Source organism: Leptidea sinapis, chromosome 11 (genome assembly GCF_905404315.1).
Source record: "Leptidea sinapis chromosome 11, ilLepSina1.1, whole genome shotgun sequence".
Taxonomy (NCBI): Eukaryota; Metazoa; Arthropoda; class Insecta; order Lepidoptera; family Pieridae; genus Leptidea; species Leptidea sinapis.
Window position 1 is genome coordinate 10,309,315 of NC_066275.1, and position 26,327 is coordinate 10,335,641.

Sequence of the window (26,327 nt, forward strand, 5' to 3'; positions counted from 1 at the left end):
TCACAATTCGTCCTTGGAGTACCTCGAGGTGATGATTGTTGCCATCACCTGCCTGAAAATATTTTCTTGACGCCGAACCACCCATTCATGACAAGTAAATTGTAGCGGCTATTATTTTTACGCTCTACCTGGCAAGACTCCTAACATCAAACCTTGAGGATTACCTTACCGTGAGCGGCTCTGCTGTAGAACGGTAGCTACGTCTACGTGCATTCTTTCGGCTCATTTTTGCGAAAACTTATCTTGTTCTTGCTTAATATATTGGGTATTTCAGCATAGTTAATTGAGCCGCGATGTCCTTTTTTGAAGCTATTTGGCGCCTTCAGTCCTGTTGAGTTTCTTTTGTATACAGCTGCGCCTGCCCTTCCTGGAGTTAAAGGGCAAAGTGAAAATGGAATATACTTATTAAATATTATTCAGGAAATTTGTAACATATGACCCGAATTCAAAATTGAACCTACATGGTAAACCGAGACACTCCAAGTCAAGGCTCAGTAGTAAGGGTAAATCAACATAATATATAGAGTAGGTGTCCTTAGTGCGTGGTTGGACGATAATAACATCAATAAATGGTCTGTAGGATTACGTTTTGTGCAGTGGTTAAAAAACATGACAGTAAGACTCTAAAATTCTTCTCCCATACTAATTTAGAAGATCTAGAAAAACTATTTTCCACTAAAGGTATTGACACAGAAAGGACCTACTTAATAGATCCCACTGAAAATTAACAGGTATTAACGTCTATGAAATCGAGATATTTGTTTTTTAATCAAATGTTGGAATTAAAAATAATAGTGAGTACTAAAACTCTTATACTTATTGCAAGTAGGCCGGCAACGCTCCTGTGATTCCTCTGGTATTGCAAGAGAATTTAGGCGGCGGTAATCACTTAACACCAGTATGATCGTTTGTCCCCCATAACAAAGAAGTCATTACACCGAATTTTATATGGCAAAAACAAAGGACAACACGATAACAAATAAGAAAAAGGGGAATTAGATTAAACACATTATATTATGTATTAGCTACAGCGTCCAGTAGGACAAAAAATGGTAGTGCCGAGCTGTTGTGCTGGAGATTTATGGACATATATTATGATATATATTTTTTTGATAATGTCAGAAGTCCATAAATATAACAATATTCAAATCACTAACTCAACTTTAACATTGAATTACTATGAAAATAGTTTTGGACTAAAAAGATGGCGCTAAGATCGTCTGTTCATGAAATAAGTGACATTTATTTTCAATGATAGTAGTGTTCATGGCTCCAAAGGCCAAATTTCAGTGCTTCTTGTCAATGTCATTATTGTCAGATGCCATGCCCGCAGTATTTATGATAAAAGTTAAAACCTAAACTTTTAAAGGTGTAAACTGTAGATGTTGTTACTTTAAGCTATAATAATCTTTTGTATTTAACGTACATGCCTATTGTATTAAATATCATTGCATAACAGTAGAAATTTTCTTTTGAGCAGTTCTCATTGACGCCTCTTTTATCTATTTTTCTACTGCTAAACGTTGTGTTTAGGAATTTAGAGATTCACGAACGAAATTTTGTCAGTTGTAGTTTTCAAACAGCAATTAGCCTTCGATAGTAATAATCGATTGGAGTTAGGACATTCATTGGACATGCCATGGCAGATCAGAGTATAACTTAACTATTTTGTGGACAGCTATTCAATTATTTTGTTACTGTGACAAATTTTTTGTGAATAGTCCATCCTTTTCCATTTATTATACGACATGAACAAAGAGTTTCTCCAAGTAGTGCTAGCATCGTCTAGTGTTCAGGCTGTAGACAAATCAGATAGCAATGTTTGGATTATTTGTAAATCAACAAAATACCCACACCTTCCGTATTACTTTAATACATCAACTGGTGAAGCAGTGTGGAATTTGTGTGAGGCAGAAGTAAGATTATTTAATATTTAATCTAATTTGATGTTTACTTTCCCAAACAATATTATAGTTAATTCATTGTTTATTATTTTTCAGATTACTAAAGCTAGAAAAACTGCATTAATAAATCAGCAAAAAATTCATAACTTTCCTGAGCCAACTGAATCACCAAATGACCTTTCACTACACCAAATAATAAGATCAAGAAAATTTGGACAGAGAAATGTATATAACAAGCAGATAATTAACAATCATTTTTCTGGAGTAGCATTTACTTCCTCTGATTCTGTTGGGACACATGACAACCTCACACCAATATTACAGTATCCTTCCTTGAATAATGTTCCTTCATGCTCTGATACGTCTCAAATGTCCGATCTGCATGATATCCCTCAGACTGTAAATTCAAACACATGTATTCCTTTATCAGAGAGATTTCAGAAATTTTATCACACTGATAGTACCAAAACAGACATTACACAGAATAGTAAGGCAACACCATCAAAGCAGATGTTTCAAAGAAATGTAGAGGGTCACAAAATTTTTCCTCACAATTTTGATTTGAGATATAAGTTGTCACATATGAGGTTATCTCAACAGATGACTAATTTGGAGCCTGATAGAAACATTGCTGAAGGTATGTTACATTTATGCTAGCTATATGATCTAAGGTTCTTGCTAGTACTTTAGCCACTGACGGGATAACTTAAATCTATTTTTTTTCTCTTTTAATCCCTATAGTTCTATGGCATTGATGTTTAGTGCTATTTTTACTAGCTCCCTTGTAAACACTGGGAATAAGCATGATAGTCTAAATACACTCATGTAATAGATACTTATTGTAAAACTAGCTGACCCGGCAAACGTCGTTTTGCCATATAAAGTATAATTCACGCGATAGTTTTATAAATACAAGCCTATGTGTTATTCTAGTGTGTAAGCTATATTATTGTAAAGTTTCATCAAAATCCATTCAGTAATTCAGTAGTATTCTGTGACCAAATTGCTAGGGAAGTGTGCGGAGACCTGCTTGCTGATCACCTGTGTTAGGTATACAAGAAGATTATCCATCTACCAACCATGAAGTTAGTTGTACTGTCAGTGGTTGATCAACTAGGTTTCACAAGAGCTGGTTTATAATGACTTACATGCGGGACTACGCCTTTTGAATATGAGTGCGAAAATCAACGTGATAGCACCGGCGTCAACTCAGTGACTTCTGAGGAAATGGCATCTCACATATTCTGTTGACTTATTAACGTCCAAAGAAAACAGAGTTTGGTGAACAGTTTTCTTTCTGAACTGTACTTCCGCCATAGAGCTCTGACACCGCGGAATGGTCGGCGGTGTTTTTCCGTTGTCGTCAAGAATCGAGTTGGAGGCAGAAAGAGCGCACAGAAGATCGGCTTTCTCTTTTGCCGTATGGGCCAGGGTGTCATTCATCATGTGCAACGGCGGTAGGAATGTCTGGTTGAAGTTACCAAGCGCAGCTTTTGACAATGATCAGAACTTGCGTGTTCTAGTCGGGTAACTGAAAGGTTCTCACCGATTTGCTTCATTTCAACGTGCTTCGATTTCGCACGGGCGATTTGCCGCTTAAAGAATCTTGAGGCACAGTTATATTTCTTCCTTAGAACTTTGCAGTTCAGATCCTTTGAGCCCAGCGCCGCAACCCAAGTTCGATACGCATGTTTTTTGCAGTAAGATGTTGCTTTAACTGACGCATCGAACCAGGGCTGTGATCTGCCACCGATCGGTACTACAGAGCTTGGTATAAAAATATCCATGCCCTTTAGTATCACATCGGCTACTGCAACGGCGCAGGCACTAGGATTATCCGAAGGGAAACAAACCTTACCTCAAGAGTAGGATGCAAAAAAGGAACGCATCCTATCCCATCTGCTGACTTGTAGTGCCAAACGCGGTGGGTCGCTGGTGGTCTGCGACGTGGGCGTCGGATAGGCACTACACTCCTGACCAGGCAATGGTCGCACGTTCCGAGAGGGGCCTCGACAGAGACCTGGTAACTATCGGGATGTGTAGTCAGCACAAGATCTAATAAGGACGGCATGTGGCTATCCGCCTCCGGGAGCCGCATTGGCAGAGTTTTGCTTGAGACAGTTTTGAGCGTGATTATGAGTCTAGTTCTTTATTGTACGTCAATTGTTACTGCTCTATTATCAATGATAAGTTGGATACCTGCTATGCGGATGAAGTTATAGGAGATGCCATATGCACGGGCAATGCATACAAGATCTGCAAGGTCTCGGGAAATCGTTGATTAATTCCGCCTAGTATCGGAATACGGTATCTCGAAATCTCGAGTCAATTCCACGCTCATTTCGGAAGGCAAAGTCAAATTGACTCCCAAGAACCTGGGCGTCATAAATAGAGCACAACAATTCTTCAAGCCGCCCCACATTCTAACGCTCTGAATAACTCAACCCCGGCCACATATGGAGTATTGCTGTCATCACTTTTCTGGCGCACCCCAGTAGCGCTTGACCGCTTGCAACGCAGAGCTGCTCGAATTGTCGGGTACCCAGTCCGCGGCTAGAACACTTGACGTTGTGTAGAGACGTCGCTCATTGTGTGGCTTTTACCGCACTTATCACGGGCACGTAGATTCCTGAGGCCGAATCGTTAACGACACACTACAAGATATCATCCATACCATCTGGATCCTGGCTTCTTCTATAATGCAGTATCATGGATCTTCCTTCCGCATACAAGCAAACTATGGAATGTGCTTATTTGTGCGGTGTTACCAGGATAATATGACATGGGTACCTAAAAAACGTACTGTTTTGTAAAAGACCGGCAAATATCTTCTGACTCCTCTTATGTTACAAGAGAGTGTGGGCTGCGCTGATCAAAACTATCCTTCAACTTGTATGTCTGCTCATATTCACTTCTCTTTAAAAAAAAAGAAGTATGATCATGTGGTAAAGGTTTTCACCATACTGAGGTTCCACTAAAGAGTTTCTTCTGTTGTTGTTGTCTTCTTTATATCTATATATATATATATATATACCCATGTCGTATCGTCCCCGAAATACCGCACAAGGAAGCTCATTCCACAGCTTTGTAGTACGAGGGAGAAAGCTTCTTGAAAACCGCACTGTGGAGGACCGCCACACATCCAGATGGTGGGGATGATATCCTAACTTGTGGCGTGTCGTGCGATGGTGAAATTCGGCGGCAGGAATCAGGTTAAACAGCTCTTCGGAACACTCCCCGTGATAAATGCGGTAGAAGACACACAATGAAGCGACGTCTCTACGCAACGCCAAGTGATCCAGCCGTTCACAGAGCACTGAGTCCCCGACAATTCGAGCTGCTCTACGTTGCACGCGGTCAAATGGATCGAGCAGATACTGGGGTGCACCAGACCAGAGATGACAGCAATACTCCATGTGTGGCCGGACCTGCGCTTTGTAGAGCGCTAGAATGTGGGCCGGCTTGAAGTATTGCCGTGCTCTATTGATGACGCCCAGCTTCTTCGAAGCCAATTTGGCTTTGCCCTCCAGATGGCCACGGAATTGGCAATCGCTCGAGATTTCTAGACCCAGTATTCCGATACTAGGCGCGGCTTTAAGAGAAGTGTTCTCGAAGAGCGGTGATACAGAAACTACAACCATTCGATGCGAAATTTATCCTAGATGGTTTATTTTTTTATTGTATTTGCAATAAGACGAATAAAAATTAATTTATCACCTTTTAAAATACGCCCAGCGAAGCGGGCAGGAACGGCTAGTATTGTATATATTTAATTATGCCTACTACCTACATACATTAAGTATATAAATAGTATTTGTTTCTTTATTCCAGATCAACACCAAAGGGTAAATAAAGAAACAAGTGCCCCATATACCAATGTAAGTCTACATTTTATCAGCTACTGTTATTGTTTTTGGTATGATTTTAATAATCACATTATATTTTTAGGAAGACGAAGTCTCTCCTAATTCAGAAACTATAAGAAGTATACTAAGAATTGATTCAGCAACATTAAGTGACATATGGTACTTAGTTGCAGATAAGGATGTATTCATATATAATATAGACATTATTCATACAATAATCAATGCAGGTATGCTTTCTTTCTTAACTATCACTATTTTTTTTACGTGGTGTACAACAATCTGTTTATGTTTTTGATCATATCTGGGAATCGAATCAAGTCATTCTGATTGGCGTTAGTGAAAACCAGACCATAGCGGGGCTAAAAGAGATATCTAGACTTTATAGTCAGGAACATCACAACATAACCTAACTCTTATTAAATCTTATAGAACTCATAATCCAGATTGACAAACTCCTCAAAAATCGCATTGATTGAGTTGTCAGTTGATAGCTGCACCTTCACACGACACGCCACAAATAAGGATATCACTCCCACCATCTGGATGTGTGGCGGTTTTCAAGGAGCTCTCTTCCACGTACTTCAAACCTGTGGAATGAGCTTCCTTGTGCAGTGTTTCCGGGACAGTACGACATGGGTAACTTCGAATAAAGTGCATAAGGTGTACCCTTAAAGACCGGCAATGCTCTTGTGATTCTTCTGATGTTGCAAGAGAATGTGGGCGGCGGTGATCACTTTACACCAGGTGACCCGTACGCACGTTTGTTTAAAGCTGACATAAAAATAATCGCGTCATTCATAAATAGTACGAGGGGAGGTCAAAAAGTTCGCGGAATGACTGGGAAAAAAGATGAAATGATACATTATGTTATTTTTCCTTTTCAATATATTCCCCCTTAACACGAATACATTTTTGGGATCTGGCATATAACTTATTAATACCGTCGAAAAAATAGGTTTTGTCTTGGGCGTCAAAATACGCCGAAATCGCCGACTTGACTTCATCATCGTCTCTAAATTTTTTTCCACGCAGCTCTTTCTTCATCTTTGGGAATAAATAAAAATCGCTAGGGGTCAGGTCTGGACTGTAGGGTGGATGGCGTAGTTGTTCAAAACCACATCGATGAATGGCAGCCGTCGCAACATGACTCGTGTGAACGGGCGCGTTGTCGTGCAAAAGGAGTACACCTTTTGTCAGTTTTCCTCTTCTTTTTTCTTTAATAGCTTCTTTTAATCGGTCCAATAGGGAAGCGTAGTACTCTCCCGTAATAGAAACACCACGTTCTTTATAATCGATCAAAAGAATACCTTCAGTATCCCAAAAAATAGTCGCCATGATCTTTCCGGCCGATTGCGACACTTTAAATTTTTTTGGGGGTGGTGTGCCTTTTTTGTGCCACTGCATCGACTCCTGCTTTGACTCAGGCTCATAGTGGTGAACCCAAGTTTCATCACCGGTTACAATTCGGGCCATAATTTCTTCCCTAACTTCTCCACAGCGGTCCAAATACTCGCGGGAACAGTTGACGCGCTCACGTTTTTGCAGCGGCGTGAGCATTCTCGGGACCCACCTTGAACACACTTTACTCATGCCAAGATGTTGATGAAGAATATTTAAAATTGTGGTTTCTGATACTCCAACTGATGCTGCAAGTTGTTTCTTCTTCAACCTTCCGTCTTCCAATACAAGTTTTTCAACTTTTTCAATGATTTCCGGCGTAGTGGCCTCAATGGGCCGTCCAGGTCGAGGATCATCTTCAATTGACTCCCTTCCTTGCTTGAAAAGGCCGTGCCATTTGTAAATCATGGTTTTACCAGGAGCAGAGTCTCCGTAAACAGCTAACATCTCTTGCAAAATAGTTTGAGGCGTTTTTCCTTGTTTGGTGAGGAACTTTACGACGGCGCGATGTTCAATTTTCTCCATAGTGGCTAGTTTGTTCCCGATTTACTTGTTCACTCGTTTGTAACTCGAAAGCTAATGACCCAATTAGGCTAGAAATTGGCATATATAGTAATTATGAGTTACTCAAGTAGCGGCTACCTGGAGGAGCGACCTCACCCCCGCCAACCCCGCCATTCCGCGAACTTTTTGACCGCCCCTCGTAAATAAATAAGTGAAAAGCCTTTATTTCACTGACACATTACAGCTTACATTTACAACAGATGTCATTAACAAAAAACTATGTGTAATTATGGTGTCCCTGATGTTCATAGGCCTCCTTCAGAAGGTACTATTAGTGGCAACATTGCCCGAATCTCCTCCATCCCTAAGGCAGGTCATCCTCCCATCCTCATAAGGGTCTACCCCTATCCCTGTTCCTGTCTCTGGGATACCAATTCATTACTTCCCTATTCCACCTTTTGGAATGTATGTGATCTGTCAAAATCCATTTAAGCCTCCTTGTCTTATGTGGCACCAGTCACTCATGGTTTCACTGATAATGTTGAGACTCCATTTGTTTCAGTCTATTCCAAAGTTCAGCGTACTCCAAAATTCATAGAAGAGCTGTTATCAAGTGAACCTGGAGTGCGCTTCTTAATATGTAACTAAGGATTTTTTACGGTCCTATATCTTCACAGGGACCCATTCCCTTCTGGATGAATCAGCAGTACAATTGCATTGCTAATATGGAGCAATACAGTTCGGCTCAGGCCACAGAAGGAGTTACTTCTGCTACCAGAGCAATAAAAATACAAACTTAAAGTTAATGATGTGTTGTTTTTAAGTATGTATTGCTTGATTTTCAGATAACATTTGCAGTCTAATGATTCCAAAGATAGTTATGGAAGAAATTGAAAGAGATGCATCTCAACTAGAAAATTCTGAGCCCCATAGAGCTGTGTTATATATTTACAATGCATTGGAATCAGAGAAAGCTATAATAGGTAAGGTTTGAACCTTAAGGTAATTTTCTATACATTACAACTTTATTCATTACTTACAGCTTAACTTTTGCGATTTAATTGGTGTTTGCAAGAGATTGTGATTGGAGTTAGTAGCTTACTATCAGGAATCCATTAATAAATATTGAAAGCTTATCAAAATCGATATTTCAACTGGAGTTAGATTACCAACTGCTCAAGTAGTAGTAGATCTGAATAGGAATCGACATTTACCAATCCGTTTAATGGATGAAAAGGATTGGTTGGAAAGCGCTGTGATTGGTCTGTTGTTGTGACATATTACCCCCGGAAGAGATACGTAATCTGCGACTTTGTTTTTCTCAGTTAACCAGCTATTATAGCTTTTCAGTCACTTCTTGGGTGTGATAATGTAATGAGATTTGCAATTAATGATAGGCACATTTGTAACCAAAATTTATGAATGATGTGGGACTGGAACCCGTGACCTTTCGGGTTCCGTCCGAGAGCTCTTCCACTGAGCCAACCATTCGATTGACGTATGGTTCTTTCTTCTTTATATGTCTTGCTCAACTCTCAGGTTGTCCATCTGCAGGTGCTGCTTTACAGTTGATAACCTACTCAACCCAAATAATTGCATATTAGGAAATTGACTTGAGATGTCACTCCTTCAAATCTAAACAATTTGTTATTTTAAAATTGCTAATATGTATTTCTGAATCCCAGATCACTTTAAAAATAACAAATTGTTTGTGAAAGGTACAGCTAATCTAATCCCTAATTGGTAAATGTATCCATCAGGATAATTCTTGTGAAATTGTCCTCTTTAAATAACCTAGTGTGAACTAGTCAAAGCGCAAAGCAAGGTGACAGCATTTAATGAGATTTTTGGTTGACTTTGTACAACTCTCTAATACTTTTCCGTTGAAACATGGCTCAGCTGCTAATATAATCAATATGCAAATTACTTCTCGTGCATAACACCTTTATTAAATATAGGATTTTTTTTAGATGAAAAATTTAACTCTAATAGTGGATGGAACCCATTAATAGACTGTTGTGCAAAACTAGTAAGAGAAAATGCTCAAGTGGTAAGTTTTTAATATAATTTTACTTGGTTACAAGAAAAGGCCTTCTTATATAACCATTTTATGTAAATAAGGTAGCTGAGAGGGAGCTAAATATAATTAATTATAAGTTTCATTATTTATAACCCATCATGTTTTAAAGTTAGAAGTCATTTCCACAAGAGGAGTTTCTCCAATGCAAACTCAAAACATTTTAGGAGCCGTCATTAGTAAAATTGTTAAAATGGGACCCTTACTGTAAATACATTTCGGTTTTGTTTTGATATGTCTGTATGTTTTTTATTATTTTATGTGCAAGTAATTGATGTCATCAATATATATTATAATCAATTTTAAATTATTTTTTAATAAAATTAATGACACTTTATTTACCTAATTTCAATGCAGTTTTACTACTTTATAACGTTAACTACATGAACACATGAATGAATCGTATTTTAGGCATAAATCACGGTGTACGATAAAAATCATATCTGATAAATTAGTCTGTAATTTTTCTATTCAAATACGAAGCAATTAGCAAATTAGATTTATCTCTTTTTCGCTTGCGACTCTTGCATTTACTATCCTTCTTTGACGTATAATCGTAATGTAGTGTGCTATTGCAATGTTAAGTTATTCATGTGTGCGTTAGTGTATCATTTACAAACACCGAATGTTGTCTGGGTAACCTATCTATACTTTTCAACATAATTGTATAATATATATTACTTTTTGAATTTCAATCCAAATCGATTGTACGTTATGGTTTGTTGTTATTGATTATAATATACAGGTGTCCCAAAGTTATGGGACATGAAGGGAAAGTACCTTAAATATCGAAGATAGGCTATTTTACTGAAAGAAGACTTTAGGTTATTTTTTAAAGTTAGTAATTCTGCATTCAAAGATTTTCTAAAAATTACTTGCCTCGTCTGGGAATCGAACCGACTTAAATGTAAAAAAAAACACTCCTACTCTTATGATGCCAATCGAAATAATGGCCAAAAACTAATAACTCTTCTTAAGTAACATAGTATTTTAAAAGAAAGTAGTCAATTAAGTGGGTATTTTTTTGTAAATTAATTAATTAAATGCTCAAAATGTGATCTCTCTTGTCTTACGCAAATCGCCAATCTTTTAATGAGTCCGCTGCCTGTTGATTTTCTTATCATTTTATGGTGAATACTCGATATGATATGGCACAATTCTGTTTGTAACTCGCCCACGTTCTCGTATCGCTTTTTGTATAGCATATCGTTCACTTGTCCCCAAAAGAGGAAATCTAATGGTGTAAGGTCCGGGGATCTGGCCGGCCATCTAATCGGTCCATTCGTACCAATCCAAGTAGGAAAACATTCATTTTACGTTGTTCCTTTCTTTTAAAGTACTATGTTACTTAAGAAGAATTATTAGTTTTTGGCCATTCTTTCGATTGGCATCATAAGAGTAGGGGTGTTTTTTTTACATTTAAGTCGGTTCGATTCCCAGACGAGGCAAGTAATTTTTAGAAAATCTTTGAATGCAGAATTACTAACTTTTAAAAATAACATAAAGTCTTCTTTCAGTAAAATAGCCTATCTTCGATATTTAAGGTACTTTCCCTTCATGTCCCATAACTTTGAGACGCCCTGTATATTTGGAGTTATAAATTATAAAAATAAATGTATTGGTATCTATTATTTGAACTTAGATAATTTATATGTCTTGTTAGACTCTCTTGTTGTTAGATATCCGAGAAAAAAACAGGCCAAGAATATTAGTTTAGTGTGCGTGTGACATGCTCCGTCTTACACTCGCAAATTGTATGACACTTTGTGTTAGTGTGCGTGAATTGCTCAAAATAGCGGTTAGTTCTAAAGTCTATTTTTTTCGACGTTTTTACAGCAGTCATAGACTATCTTGACGTATAAATGATCCAAGTATTAATTAGTTGTTAATTTTATCTTGAATACCTTATCCCACCATGTACATTAATTTACAGGTTCTCATTACAAGTAGCAATAAACTTCAGGAATGTAGTAAAATGTTTAGTTTTCCATTGATAACAGTTGAAGATTTTAAATTCTCACTATTACAATACAAATCCAGGTCTTCGGATTGTAACATAGATTTGAATACTACTGGAGTTCAAACTGAGGATATAACTTGTAAGGTTGAGACTGCAGTACAAACAGATTACGCCTTAGATGTAGAGATGGACGAGACAACATTTATACAACAATCATATACTTTTAATGAATCTTCTACTTTTGGAGAAATTGAAATTGTTTCTCCAAATTCCAACCTGCGTACACCTTTAAAAAATCCTCAGTCTTTTACAAGTAATACTGATATGATTCCTACATATGATCACGAGCATTTTTCAACTACTGACATTCAAATAACATCAGAGGAAATAGAAAATGTACCTGCGAATACGGGGGAACGGCCCAGACTGAGAAAAAGATCTAGGTCGGTTACAAATAAATCCTTCAAACCAAGTAATCTGTCGAGTAATGAAATGAAGCTGAGAAGAACTAGATCTGTTATAAATAAATCACATGCTTCCGAATCAAGTTTGATTTCGAAAGATGAACAAGAAGATCCTTCAAATGCTGTTATCCAAACAGCAGAGGTTGAAAACATCTCAGCTAATGCAACAGCAAATCTAGAACGTCGCAGATTGAGAGGAAGCACCCATAATAAACAATATTTTCCAAATACTACCACCCAGAATTCCACTGAAGAACTTAAAAACAAATCCCCAAATCAGAAAAAGCGCAGACTGAAAAGATCTAGGTCAGTAGCAAGTAAATCACATACTTCTGAATCAGTTAAAATGTTTCCAAAAAATTACAAAGCAAGTTATTCAGATGCTGTCATCCAAGAAACTGTAAACATATCAGGAAATATGGAACGGTACATACGCAGACGAAAATCAAGGCGAGTAAAAAAAAAGTCAACTACTATTAAATCAGGTATATCTCCGAAAGAAGTCCAGAAAATTCCTTCAAACATGGACATCCAAACTACAACAGAACAAATTAAAAATATTTCTACTATGCCAAAACAAAACGCATTCAGAAAAAGATGTCGGTCTCTTACAAATAAATCACATACATCTGAATCAAGTGATAAACGAGAAATAGATGAACAAGAAAGTATATTTCAAAGGACATCTTCCGATTTTATGAAAAGTTTCGGCAAATCGAAAACAGTTTCTTGGGACCCAATAGAGATGAAGTCAAATGTTAAACTTAGAAATATAAATACAAAAGATGATAAGTTAACTATAACTGTTCATTGCAAGCCTACGCATGAAATCAGCGATGATACTAATGTAATGTTTGAAATAACTAGTCAAGCAATGGAAGATTATTTAAAAATGAATATTGATGAATGGATTTCACGATTCGTCCAAATAATGGAAGAAGCTTTGACACAAATACTACAACAGGAACCAAGTTTTATTCTTAGTACACTGCCACCGCCTTGGACGATTATTGAAGCTGTTGGCTGTGTCAAAAGAAAGTTTCACACAGATTCTGATATCACAGACGCGGCAAATAAGTTGTACAACGTGTTATTTGAAGCTGGTGGTATCCGAGGTTAGTTAAAATATTCAGTTTTGTTATCTTCTTGTGAATCCATCGCGGCGATTACCTCGCTGTCATTATGTTTGTTTTTTTTTTATTATTATTTAACATAAGAATTTACGCAGCTTCCATACACATTAACCTTATAATGTTTATCTGTGTTTTTTAACCGCTTTATTTGATTAGAAAGACAAATTAAAATAACCTAGTGAATAGCAGTACACCATAATGTATTTCTCAGTAGTTACATAATACAATAAATTGTTTTAAATCATTGAATCTATCGTGTCCCATTAAGAGCAAAAAATCGTGTATTTGGATTCATCTTTGGGAGGTGTAGATATCGAAGGTATACACAGAGATTTAAGTTTCCTTTTTGCACAGTTGGTATATAAATTTGGAGGTTTAAGTCGCAATTAATAAAAAGCCTCACTGCAAGTAGATTATGCTTACGGTCTTCGGTTGCCTTCAGTTCAGTGTAAGTGCCCTCTTTTTGCTATCTGCTAAATAATTACACAATGACGTATGGTATTCAATAATAGTACTTTTGTTTTTTATGGAATAGGAGGACAAACGAGCGTACCTGGTGTTAAGTGATCACCGCCGCCCACATTCTCTTGCAACACCAGAGGAATCACAAGAGCATTGCCGGCCTTTAAGGAAGGTGTACGCGCTTTTTTTGAAGGTACCCATGTCGTATCGTCCCGGAAACACCGCACAAGGAAGCTCATTCCACAGCGTTGTAGTACGCGGAAGAAAGCTCCTTGAATACCGCACTGTGGAGGACCGCCACACATCCAGATGGTGGGGATGTATTATTCTTTAAGTGCCTTGATTGACCATATGGCATGGCCAACTGAAAAAAAATGCGAACTAGCATAATATTGTAACAAATATTTCACGAAATCTATATTTTTTCAGGTAAAATAACAAATGATATATCCCCGAAGACATTTATGAAAATGTATAGCTACGGAGTGTATCTGATTGATACACTACAGGTTAGCATTTATATTAATTCAGTTTCACGTCATTTGTACATACAAATGATACATGTTTATCTACACCCATGCTTTAAATCCTCCATTAAAAGATTTTGAAACAGTTAGTTTATTGCCAACATTAAAACACCCAATGTCGTAATAACCATTACATCATCCAAACGAGTGTTGTAATTTTGTACTGAATTTGATAACAACACTCCTTGGTTTTATTTCCATCCAAAAAGAAAGAAAGAGTTTCAACAGACAGCCACATTCTTATTGCTCGATGCGTGGTATCTGTATGAATTTCAAAAAAAGAACATTTTCGTTTACGCGCGTTCCACACTACCAGAACGTGGCGCGCCGTAAAAAAAAAAGTAGGTTATTCGAAACCCCGCTATTTTTCTTGAAAAATTGCACTATACAAAGTGTATATTACTACTAAAATAAATAATTCTTTCATTAATACTTAGTATATTTGTATATAATCTGTAATGGATGTTATTAGGTTACTACAAGGACTGGCTGTTTTAATGTTAGCAGTAAGCTAACTGTTTCAGAATCTTTTAGAGGATTCATATTCTGTGTGTAGATAAATTCTTGTATGCAACTGTTGATAATTAGGTATTAAAACACTTATGTGATACTAATATCACATCCGTGTTTTAATACCACTTATTACACAACAGCTGCATAAATAACTATGAATGACTTTATACATATTTTTTTATAGGTTTTGTTCAATAATAATGAAGACTTACAGACTGCAGAAAAGTCTTTGGCGAAGTTGATTAAAGATATTCAAGAGCCCGATTTAGACGATTATAACAATGACTCATTTCTTTATCTTGATTTATGTGAAGCCAATCCTATCATTGATGATAGTAAGTTACGATTTTACCTTTTACTATATATTTTACCTTATGTCGGTTAAGAAAATTAGACGGTTAACTGACATAGATACGGCGAGATTAGTATACTTTTGTTATTTTCATAGTATTATGTCCTATGGTATGTTGTTATGGGGCAGTGCGGCCGATATTAATACCATCTTTGTGCTGCAGAAGAGGGCTATTCGCGCGATTTATAACCTAGGTCCTTAAGAATCATTAAGAGAAAAATTTAAAGAACTAAACATATTGACTGTTGCTTCTCAATACATTTTTGATAATGTTCTGTATGTTCATAAGCACATTGAGGAATTTTCTAGAAACTGTGACATTCATGATGTTAACACTAGGAACAAACATAAACTTGTTATGCCTACTACTCGGTTGGGTCGAGTTAGTAAGTCTTTTGTTGGACGATGTATATGCTATTAATACCATCTTTGTGCTGCAGAAGAGGGCTATTCGCGCGATTTATAACCTAGGTCCTAAAGAATCATTAAGAGAAAAATTTAAAGAACTAAACATATTGACTGTTGCTTCTCAATACATTTTTGATAATGTTCTGTATGTTCATAAGCACATTGAGGAATTTTCTAGAAACTGTGACATTCATGATGTTAACACGAGGAACAAACATAAACTTGTTATGCCATATGTTAGTAAGTCTTTTGTTGGACGATGTATATGCTTCTACAATATGATCCTAGAAAATGTACAAAACAAATGTGTTACGAAATTTAAAAGAATTGTTAAAAAGTTTGTTTGGGAGAGGTTATTATAGCATAAACGATTTTCTTAATGACACCACGAACTGGGAATAAATCGAACACCCTCAGGCTCTTTAATTATAAATGTTTATTGTACGATATTACATTGTAATCCATATTTTATATAAAAAAAGCCCACTGAGTTTCTTGCGCCCATTCTTATCGGGTCTGAGGCAGTCTCTTTTGAATGGGTGGTAGTTTTTGACTTTCAATAAGTGATTTTAAATCCTATTTTGAATAAAAATATTTGAATTTGAATATAATATAGTAGTTGAAATCTATATTTAGAGTCATTCTAGAAACCGAGACTAAATATCGGTAAATACGGCGCTTGCTGAGTGAGTCACTCATCACGCGGTGGCAATCTATGCTAGATGTTCCGTAATCACTTGGTTTGGATACGAGATACTATGTATCGGAATAATTCTATGTTGAATTGAGAACGTCTTTTGAAGTCGGTCAATAACTTGATATTATTAACAGGACTATATATTTTACCGAAACTACCAGATGCTCTCGTTTTTCGTTTTGTAAAGTTTTGGTTTTCGTGTGCGCATCGGTTACCGTGAAGGTATTGAACGATGATTATTTCTACAGTAGCTATCTTCGAAGAGAAGAATATAAACATATAGAAGATAAGAAAATCTTATCTCAGGGCGACGGGCGCAGTGTGATGTTATCGAGGTCATATCATAATATATTTTACCTTATGTCGTGTTGTATTGTGTTACAACACTGTTATAGGCAGGCTATGACGCTTGATATTATTTTTGGATTTATCGGATCATCTTCTCGTTATTTCGGGTGGTAGAAAAGTTTAACTAATTAATTCCGTCGGGGCAACTAACCACAGTTCGCATGCAATTTATCTCGGTCAAAATTTATTATTTTAACATTCCTACCGAGATAAATTGTTACAATATATCGTGTAACGATCCTAAATCTGACGCTGTCGTATAACGTTAAAATCTAACGCCAGAGCCCACTGAAAATGAAGTTTTCTCTTCTGTGTCTTCCTGCTGTCTTAAGACAGCTTCATAAGAATATACTGATTTTTTTAGTCCGAATATATATTTTTCGCTATTGGCATAGGTGTATATATTTCGTGGATAATCAAAGAGTTTGTTTTGTAGATTTCTCTAAAATATATAATATAAATTTATTTTATCTAACCATATTTTATAAATCATATTATGTGCAGTAATATACATATATTATTATGTATATACAAAATAGTTTCTATGTTTCACGTTTATTTTACTCTTTGTATTGTATTTCTGTTAATTTATTATTTTTTTGCTCAAGGTGTAAAGGAGACATCTACTGTACCTCAATACTCAGTACAAGGAGTACATAAATTAAATCCGAAACAGTTAATGACATCATCAAACAGTCTTTTTTCATCGTCACCAATTCCAACAAAATCTACAACTGATGTATGTGATAAAAGAAGTACGGAATCTTCGAGAACACGAGTAGAGAAATCGGATTCGAAACAGCTTATGACATCACCCCTAGCTGCTGTTTCATCTCCCCCGCTTCCAATAACGCCATCAATAGATACAAGTGATATGTCTGATAAAAGTAAGAGTACGAAATCTCCAAAAACACCGGTACATAAATTAAAACCGAAACAGTTAATGAAATCATCACACAATATTTTTTCGTCGTCACCATTTCCAATAAAACCTTCTAGGGCTACAACTGATATATGTGATAAAAGAAAGACTACAGAATCTCCGAGAACACCGTTAGAGAAATCAGATCTGGATCAGCTTATATCATCACCCCTATCTGCTGTTTCTTCGCCACGTCTTCCAATAACGCCTTCAGGTGAAACAACTGATGCATCTGATAAATGTAAGAATTTGGAATCTCCGAAAACACGGATAAATAAATCAAACCCGAAGCAGCCTATCACATCACCGCTAGATTCTGTTTCATCGCCACCAGTTCCTATATCTACTTCTAGAGATACAACTGATACATCTATTAAAATAAAGACTACGAATTCTCCTGTGAAACTCGTACGTAAATTAAATCTTATACAGCCGATGACAGCAGCATTAGCTGCTGTGTCATCGCCACCGCATCCAGTCAATTCTGCAAGAGATACGACTGATCCATCTGGAAAAAGTAAGACTACTGAATCTCCTAAAAACCTAGTAGATAATTCAAACACGAAACAATTAATGAGTTCATCACCAGATGTCGTTTCTTTGCCAACAATTCCAATAACAGCTTCAAAGGCTACACCTGATAAGTCTGATAAAAAGTCACCGAAAAGTACGGCGAGAAACAATTCTTCCAATAGAAAATACAACTTGCGTTCATCTTGGCGACAACTTTTCCCTGAGGTAATGCTAATGTTATAAAATTCTGCTTGCCTATCATAAACATATTAGCTTAATATAAATAAATCCAGTGTCCTGATGTTTGTTTCCAGTGAACTCCTTAACAGATTTTAATGGGGATTACTTCATTGAGTGCAATTTAGTCCAACTTAAGAGATAGGATAGATAGTTTTTATTTCGATTTGGGACCCATAATTATTTTTATTTCCAATATTTGTTTAGTATGGACATTTTTTCTATGAGAGAATTTATTGACGCACGGTTTGACAGTTCTGCTGTGAAACAATTTCATTTATGAAATATTATTGAAAAATTCATAAAAAACAGTATTTTATTTATTATGTACCCACAGAACAACGTCTACCGGTTCATATGAATTGAATGAATTTTATAGCTCTCATGTTTCACAATTTCGAATGTTTATTCTTAATGACCAGGTGTTTTATCGCACAAAATAATGAAATGTTCAATTTTAATTAGTTTAACGCAAAGATCTACCCCCTTATTCATAATGGTCCGCTAACTTAAAACAGCCGCTTAGGAGTGTTTTTTCTCATTCTGACTTAGGACAATAGAAGAAGACAGAGTGAGAATTAGCAATGCTTTAAGTTAGCATACTATTATGAATAAGGGGGCTAATCTTCCATTTTTATTTAGTGCTTAAATAACAATTTCAGGAACAAAAAACAGAACCAGGTGTTAAAATTCTGAAATGTTATAACCCAAAAAGCAAATTTCTTGACAACTTACAACTTCAGTGCAAAACTCGAAGCAAATCTGCAAGCAATGACTTTAATGAAAATAAAGCAGCACTTGGCACACGTGATGATGAATCTCAAGAGGTGCATAATGATACATTTGAAACATCGAGAAATAACGATAATACAGATTATGATGACCATATTGAAAATAACTCTGTTTATGAAAAGGCGGAAGCGAATGCTGTTACGATTGCAAAGGATGTGAAAGAAATTTTTGAATTTATCATTAGATTTTGGTAAGTGATGCTATAATAGACAGTTCAGACATTAATGAGTTTTATATGGAATTGTTTAATGTATATGTTTATTTTCAGTAAAGAATCGGAAGCAGAATTAAGAGAAGGAGTAGCACGTGCAAAAAAAGAACGAATCAAGGTGATTGCACAAGAAATGGGCGAACATCTGTACAATACGTGTCTCAAATTACTTAGGTGAGACTTGATTTGTCGTTTGTAATGCCTTACCCCCTTATTCGTAATGGTCTGCTAACTTAAAGCATTGCTAATTCTCACTCTGTCTTCTTCTATTGACCTAAGTCAGAATGAGAAAAAACACTCCTTAGCGGCTGTTTAAAGTTAGCGGACCATTATGAGGGTAATTAATAAGGGGTTTAATGTTTCAAATTATGTCAGTATTCCATTTTTGTCAGGTCAGATACCTTAATCATAAAAAAGAATAAAAAAAATTTTTGCGATGTGCATAATGTGGAACGCGCTTAAGACTACCCGAATAACTCATACACATACTTAATATGTTCTGCGAATTTTCATAGGAGGTCGTTGTCGAATCTCGACTTATTTTATTTATTTTGGCATGAAACAGTCACAAAATTTCAAATTTAATGTTACATAATTATTGAAGAGAAGACTTATAGTGCCGAAAATTACAATGTTAAATTGAATACCTAGTGCTAAACATAAACATAATGTAAGAGTAAACAATTACAAAAAACGTGTACAATACCATACAATAACTTAACTATATTTTATTAATTAACTAACAATAACTATATTTTATTCTCTATTCGTAACAAGATTACATAAGTTTGGGAATTAATTTCTTTCTAAATTCTAAATTTCTTTCTAAACCTACATTGAAATATATTCCACACAGACATCAATTATTGACATAAGTATATTTTTTCTTGATAAGATGAATTAGCAAGCCTTGCATTCACAAAAAAAGTAAGATTTGATACCATTAAGGCAAAAACAAAAGTAAAAATCATACTTTGCGAGTATGTAAAACTTACCACTTGCCTATGTTTCGAGGATGATAAAAAAATAACTGATAAAAATTGGCCAAAACCTAATAAGAAAAATTAATCAAATACCGTGGATCATCCTTGGGGGTGATTCAAGTAGCACTAAGGGTACTCTTCTACCTCTGTCTGGCCATCTACTTACAAATATTTTTGGGATCATCATCATATCAGCCGGAAGACGTCCACTGCTGGACAAATGCCTCCTCCAAATATCGCCATGACGATCGGTCCTGCGCTGCCCCTCATCCATCCTACTCCGGCAATGTTGACCAGATCGTCGGTCCATCTTGTGGGGGGCCTACCAACACTACCCCTTCCGGACTCTGGTACGTGGTCGCCATTGGAGGACCTTACTGCCCCAACGGCCATCCGTCCGCCGAGCTATGTGCCCTGCCCACTGCCACTTCAGTTTCGCAATCATTTGGGCTATTTCGGTCACTTTGGTTCTCCTACGGATCTCCTCATTTCTTATTCGATCTCGCAGGAAAACTCCGAGCATAGCCCTCTCCATTGCTCGCTGAGCAACAGCGAGCTTCCTCATAATTTTTGGGATATTGTATTAAGATTCGTTTTTAACAGCTTCGCAAAACAATACAATAATTATTATTTAAAATTGATTTAAGTTTTCTGCTTCTAGAATCATACCGCGTAGAGCGAATGGTGGAGACGAAAATAAGTTGCCAGATTCTATTAAAACAGCATGCATCGAAAATGGTTTGGAGAAGTTGCAGTACTACAGGTATATATTTTTAATATCGGCCACGAACAAGGATAGGTCTCACCTTAAATTTTTCAGCAATACTCAATGACGTTCTATGTACGTATCATTCGCAGTCTGAAAGCAGAACGGCAAATGTGTGCTTAAAGACAATACAAAGCACACTTTTCTCCTTAGTCGTGTGTCAATCACCAAGTCAAAGTGTGCTATAAAGAAGTGTGCAAATAATACGTTAGCAACTCAAAAAAGGTGTTGTGACTTACCACCGATAAGTTTATTTTATTTATATAAGATGGGCTGGCAAAAAGAGTGAATAATTTATTAAACCGAATATTTTTTCATTATATATGGTACAATTATTGACAAGTATTCACATCGCTTTCTCTCCCTTTACATTGCTGCCTATTGACAAATAATATTTTAAACAACTGGAGTAAAAACAGAAATGTATAGATATGACAGTTGAAGCTTACTATGGTGTCATTTGTGGCATGTGTCATATTTCGGCTATGTTTTTGTATGACGTGAATTGTCTATATGTATATAACATCACTAGCTGACCCGGCAAACGTTGTTTTGCCATATAAAGTATAATTCACGCGATAGTTTTATAAGTAATAAAATATTGCCTATATATATATATATATATTGTACATCATTTTGTTCTATTGTCAATAGTTTTTGCAGCGCACGCAAAAATAGGTTTTCGATTTTACACCTTGTGTTACAAAATAGCAATTTTATTACGGATCCCTAATTTTGAAATTTTGATCCCAAATCGGACCAGTAGTACCAGAGATTAGCGCGTTCAAACAAACAAACAAACAAAACACTGCAGCTTTATAATATTAGTATAGATTGGCAATACTAGACGTTAAGAGATGCATGACCAACCGACCACAGACATCAGCAATCTGTTCGGGATTAACTCCAAAAATACTGATAAGAGATTTAAATACGGTTCACTAAACGATAGAGGGATTCATGAGGAAGAATTACGTACATAATATTTTAAGGTTTTACATATAAAATATGACGATGATTGTTGAAGATGTCCGAAAAATCAGGCCGGCTGGTAGATTTAATCGAAAACGCTGCCTTTTGAGATATAACAAAACAATGAGTGATGGGATTATTTCTTTTTTATTAGAGTCTACAGAAAAGTGCGCAATAGTACCAAAATGTTTAAAAATAAAATACTTATGCCTATTTAAAAAAAAATACATTTAATGTGGTAATTCGAAAGCTATATTTAGATAATAGGATTCAGTAATAAGCCTTATCAAATTAAAGACTTTCGTTACCTTAAGTAATTAATGCACATTATGAAAGCCCTGGTCTTCTTCTTCGTCGTTACACTCTTGACAGAGCGGTCGTGATACCACGAAGTTAAATCTTTTGTGGCAGATGTGATTCGCCCCACCAGCATTCGCCAATTTTCCCTGCTGGCGGACAGTCTGGTGCGATCGTACAATGGACCGCCCATAGCAGACTTAATTTGGTCGGTCCATCGCATGGGCGACCTTCCTCTCCTCCTCCGACCTCCTCTGGTGCTCTCTACTTTGCCCTGCCTGACAAGGCGCTCAATGGACTCACTCTCGCGCCGGGAGATGTGCCCGAAGTACTTAAGAATGCGACACTGTATTAACACCGATAGGCGTTGTTTTATGCCAAGTTCTTGGAGAATGAAGACGTTGGTGCGCAACACGGTCCATGAGACTCCCGAAAGCCCGGTACACAATAAAATTTAAGTAAATATCATAACAGTTAACGCAAAATTAAAACGAAAGAACAACAAAATAGGAGGACAAACGAGCGGGTAAGATGATGGTAAGTGTTCGCCGCAGCTCATACACTCTTCTCTCTCTCTCACTCAACAACAAAATAGGAGGACAAACGAGCGGGTAAGATGATGGTAAGTGTTCGCTGCAGCTCATACACTCTTCTCTCTCTCTCATTCAACAACAAAATAGGAGGACAAACGAGCGGGTAAGATGATGGTAAGTGTTCGCCGCAGCTCATACACTCTTCTCTCTCTCTCACTCAACAATAAAATAGGAGGACAAACGAGCGGGTAAGATGATGGTAAGTGTTCGCCGCAGCTCATACACTCCTCTCTCTCTCACTCAACAACCAAATAGGAGGACAAACGAGCGGGTAAGATGATGGTAAGTGTTCGCCGCAGCCCATACACTCTTGTATCAACAGAGGTATCAAAAGATAGTTGCTGACCTTATAAAGCGGCTAATAAAAGTAATTATTTGATAACTGAAAACACATTGTTACGTGACGGGTGACGATCTAATCGGGGCTCCGTGTTGAGTCAATGGTTCAACTTATTGTGCCACCCATACTTAGTCAAGTAAGCTTAGAAATGGTGAAAGGAAATTGTCAATGATAAGTATCACGTAACCAACCAAAATTAAAGGGTTAGCAAACTACCACCGAAGTGATATGGTCGATGAAGTCTATGGGCAATATTTCTCCGAGACACCACGGTAGCGCAACCAGTCGCCGCTATCAAAAAAATACATACAGCTCCATAGGGAGTTACTCAACTGGTGTTCGTTCTGCGCCACCAATTTGGTTGCGCAACCACCTCGGACGCGTGCACAGAATGTTACTGGTCGCGCCACCACACTGGTCGCGCCACTACTAATTACAATAGAGCTGTACTGTGTGTCACTCACTCAGCAACTCACCAGTGGGAGGCTCCTTTGCACCGGATTCCGGCTAGATTATCGGTACCACAACGGCGCCTATTTCTGCTGTGCAGCAGTAATGTGTAAGCATTACTGTTTTCTAGTGAAACAACTGGGCAAATGAGACTTGACAACTCATGTCTCAAGGTGACGAGCGCAGTTATAGTGCCGCTCAGAATTTTTGGGTTTTTCAATAATCTTGAGCGCCACTGTATTGTAATGGGCAGGGCGTTGCAATTACCATCAGCTGAACGTACTGCTCGTCTCGTCCCATATTTTCATTAAAAAAAATGCCGCCACTCCGACTGCCAGTAACACCTCCTCATTGTATGCAATCCTAAAAAAGCAATTGAAAAGATAATTCCTCACCAGAATGCTCCATTGTGACCGTGGTGTTTCGGTGAAACATAGCCCTTAACGTTACTATGTATTCTACATTTTTGTCTCACCTGGAAGCCTTATAATAAATTCCTGATAAACAGTTTAATCTTTTGTTTCAGGGATTTTATAAATGAATGTTTGGTGGTGAGAAAGGATATCCAGAATTGTCTGAGTCATTTAATTGAAGCAACTGAAGAGTGATGTACCAATGAAGAGGTTATACATTCCACCTTCTACGTTTGACCTTATACCATGAGTTTTTACTCTTCTATTGCGTAATATAAGCCTCGGCACGAATCTTGAGCGGTGTCATTAACAGAAGTTGTGGATAACCTCTGGGGAAACATGATGACGAACGGATAAACAGCGTTCAGTGCTAAATCAGTGGTTAAATGCACATTAATGTCACTTAATGCTCAAGTTTAAGGTATCATGAAGGCTTACGTTTTTCGAACTGATATCGATATATCGACCGATATCGATACATCGATACTGATGTCGATATATCGTACCGATAAATCGATATCGGTACATGCTTAGTTTTAGGCATGTCCAATATACGTTTGAGCAGTTCCTATATTCCCGAGAGTGCCTGTGAGGTTGCGTTCCAGCTTGCTGAGCAACATCAAACCCAAAGATGACTTGAGCGCGGTATTATCGCATTACGCTACGCCGTGGTGATTTTCTGGTACATAGTCATGTGATACATATTGTTATTTACGGGTAGACGATGACTTAATATCGACTGATTCATATGCTCGTTAGGTATCGTTTCTCACAAAAAAGGAGTTTAAGTTTTGTGTATTTTTTTCAGTTTTTTTTTTCAGTTTACATTTTTTATCTTTTTTTTCTTTGATAGTCAGTTGGCACCATTTTTAAGAATGTGCAACATTTTTCTGTTATATCACCAGGTGATGTACAAAGTACAAAATATTGTTTAAAAATTATATTTTAGTAATAAGTAATAAAGTTTGATAATAAACTAAATTTGATTTTCAATTAAACAACTCTACGGCCTCTTAGGTTTACATCCCAGAAGTACTCCGTATTCCGGGATCCATTGTATTTGATCATGGTGACAACACGCACTTATCCACATATTAGAATAGAATAAAAATTTATTCATAACAAACTACCATCTCACAATTAAAGAACAGAATGTACACAAATTAATTTGTAAACAAAATTTATGAAGGATGCGGGACTCGAACCCGCGACCTTTCGCGTTCCGCGCGAGCGCTTTTCCACTGAGCCAACCGTTCAAGTCGCGCATCGTTCATAAATTTTGTTTTCAAATTAATTTGTGTAATTAATCCCGGAAGTGATGGTTATCACTTTAAAAAAAATAACACGGCGGCCATCTTGTATTTCAAAAATGATTCCAAATTAGTTCTCTGCACTCTGGAAAACCTCGCATACGATCCATAATATTGAAATCTTAGTTTTGCTCGGCGGCCATCTTGGATTTATAAAATAGAACAATGTTTTACGACATATTTTTATAAGAAAAAGTTAGACGAGCAATACGTTCTCGTGATGGGAGGTGGGGATGGTAAGTAATGAATGTAAATATAAAATCATTACTGTGTCGAATATACACCTTATCTACGGTTATACTGAAGCATTGTTTCAAATCTGAAAATGTTATATAGTTAAAGTGGGTATATCAATTCACAAACACTGTAAATATAAAATATTATACGAATATTTAAAGTATTTATAGAAAATGGAGAATGCCGGAATATGGGTTATATTGCGTCACGTAATGCGTCTTAAGCACGTAAGCATAATAAATTTTTTTTTAAATTATGATTTCGCATATATTTATTTTATTCATATGCGAACAGGTATGAAAAGTTATATGAAAATAAAGTAACTTGTCGTTTCGAAACAAGCGGAACTGCCATATTCGGCCGGGTACGTCACTGTCACTAAAACACTCTGCGAATGTTACCAGTTTATTATGAACTTTATATGATGAAGTATGGACCACTACACAGTCTATCCCAATGATTTACTTCAGGTCGCAAGACAACGCCTTTTATCATCCTGGAAAATGTATTGGCAAAAGACTAGTTCTTTGAAAGGGAAATACTATGCTGATGTTCAATCCTCAATTATTCCTACTCGTCCTTGGTTCTGCAATTTCAAAGATACTCATAAACGCATTACAAGTACAATCTGTAGATTAAGGCTAGGCCATGCGCGTACCATCACCCGTCCATCTTGCT

At 36.8% G+C, this 26,327-nt stretch overlaps 2 protein-coding genes across 4 annotated transcripts in view; one reads left to right on the top strand and one right to left on the bottom strand.

Annotated features, from left to right (window-relative positions):
* The window catches only part of LOC126966856 (programmed cell death protein 2-like), a 285,939-nt gene that overhangs the window by 165,099 nt on the left and 94,513 nt on the right, over positions 1–26,327 (bottom strand). The gene's annotated exons all lie outside the window — the stretch shown is intronic.
* On the top strand, positions 1,337–25,083 carry LOC126966834 (uncharacterized). 2 transcript variants are annotated; one of them, XM_050811093.1, is made up of 15 exons: positions 1,337–1,916; positions 2,001–2,541; positions 5,736–5,782; positions 5,853–5,997; positions 8,518–8,655; positions 9,643–9,722; positions 11,683–13,288; positions 14,198–14,277; positions 14,993–15,143; positions 17,222–18,273; positions 18,948–19,267; positions 19,346–19,462; positions 20,933–21,034; positions 24,216–24,313; positions 24,356–25,083. In XM_050811093.1, the coding sequence occupies exons 1-14, from the start codon at positions 1,749–1,751 to the stop codon at positions 24,295–24,297; spliced, it is 4,629 nt and encodes a 1,542-aa protein (XP_050667050.1). In that variant the 5' UTR covers positions 1,337–1,748; the 3' UTR covers positions 24,298–24,313; positions 24,356–25,083. The 2 variants fall into 2 exon arrangements, with proteins under 2 accessions (XP_050667050.1, XP_050667049.1); XM_050811092.1 differs by having other exon boundaries at positions 1,338–1,916; positions 24,216–25,083.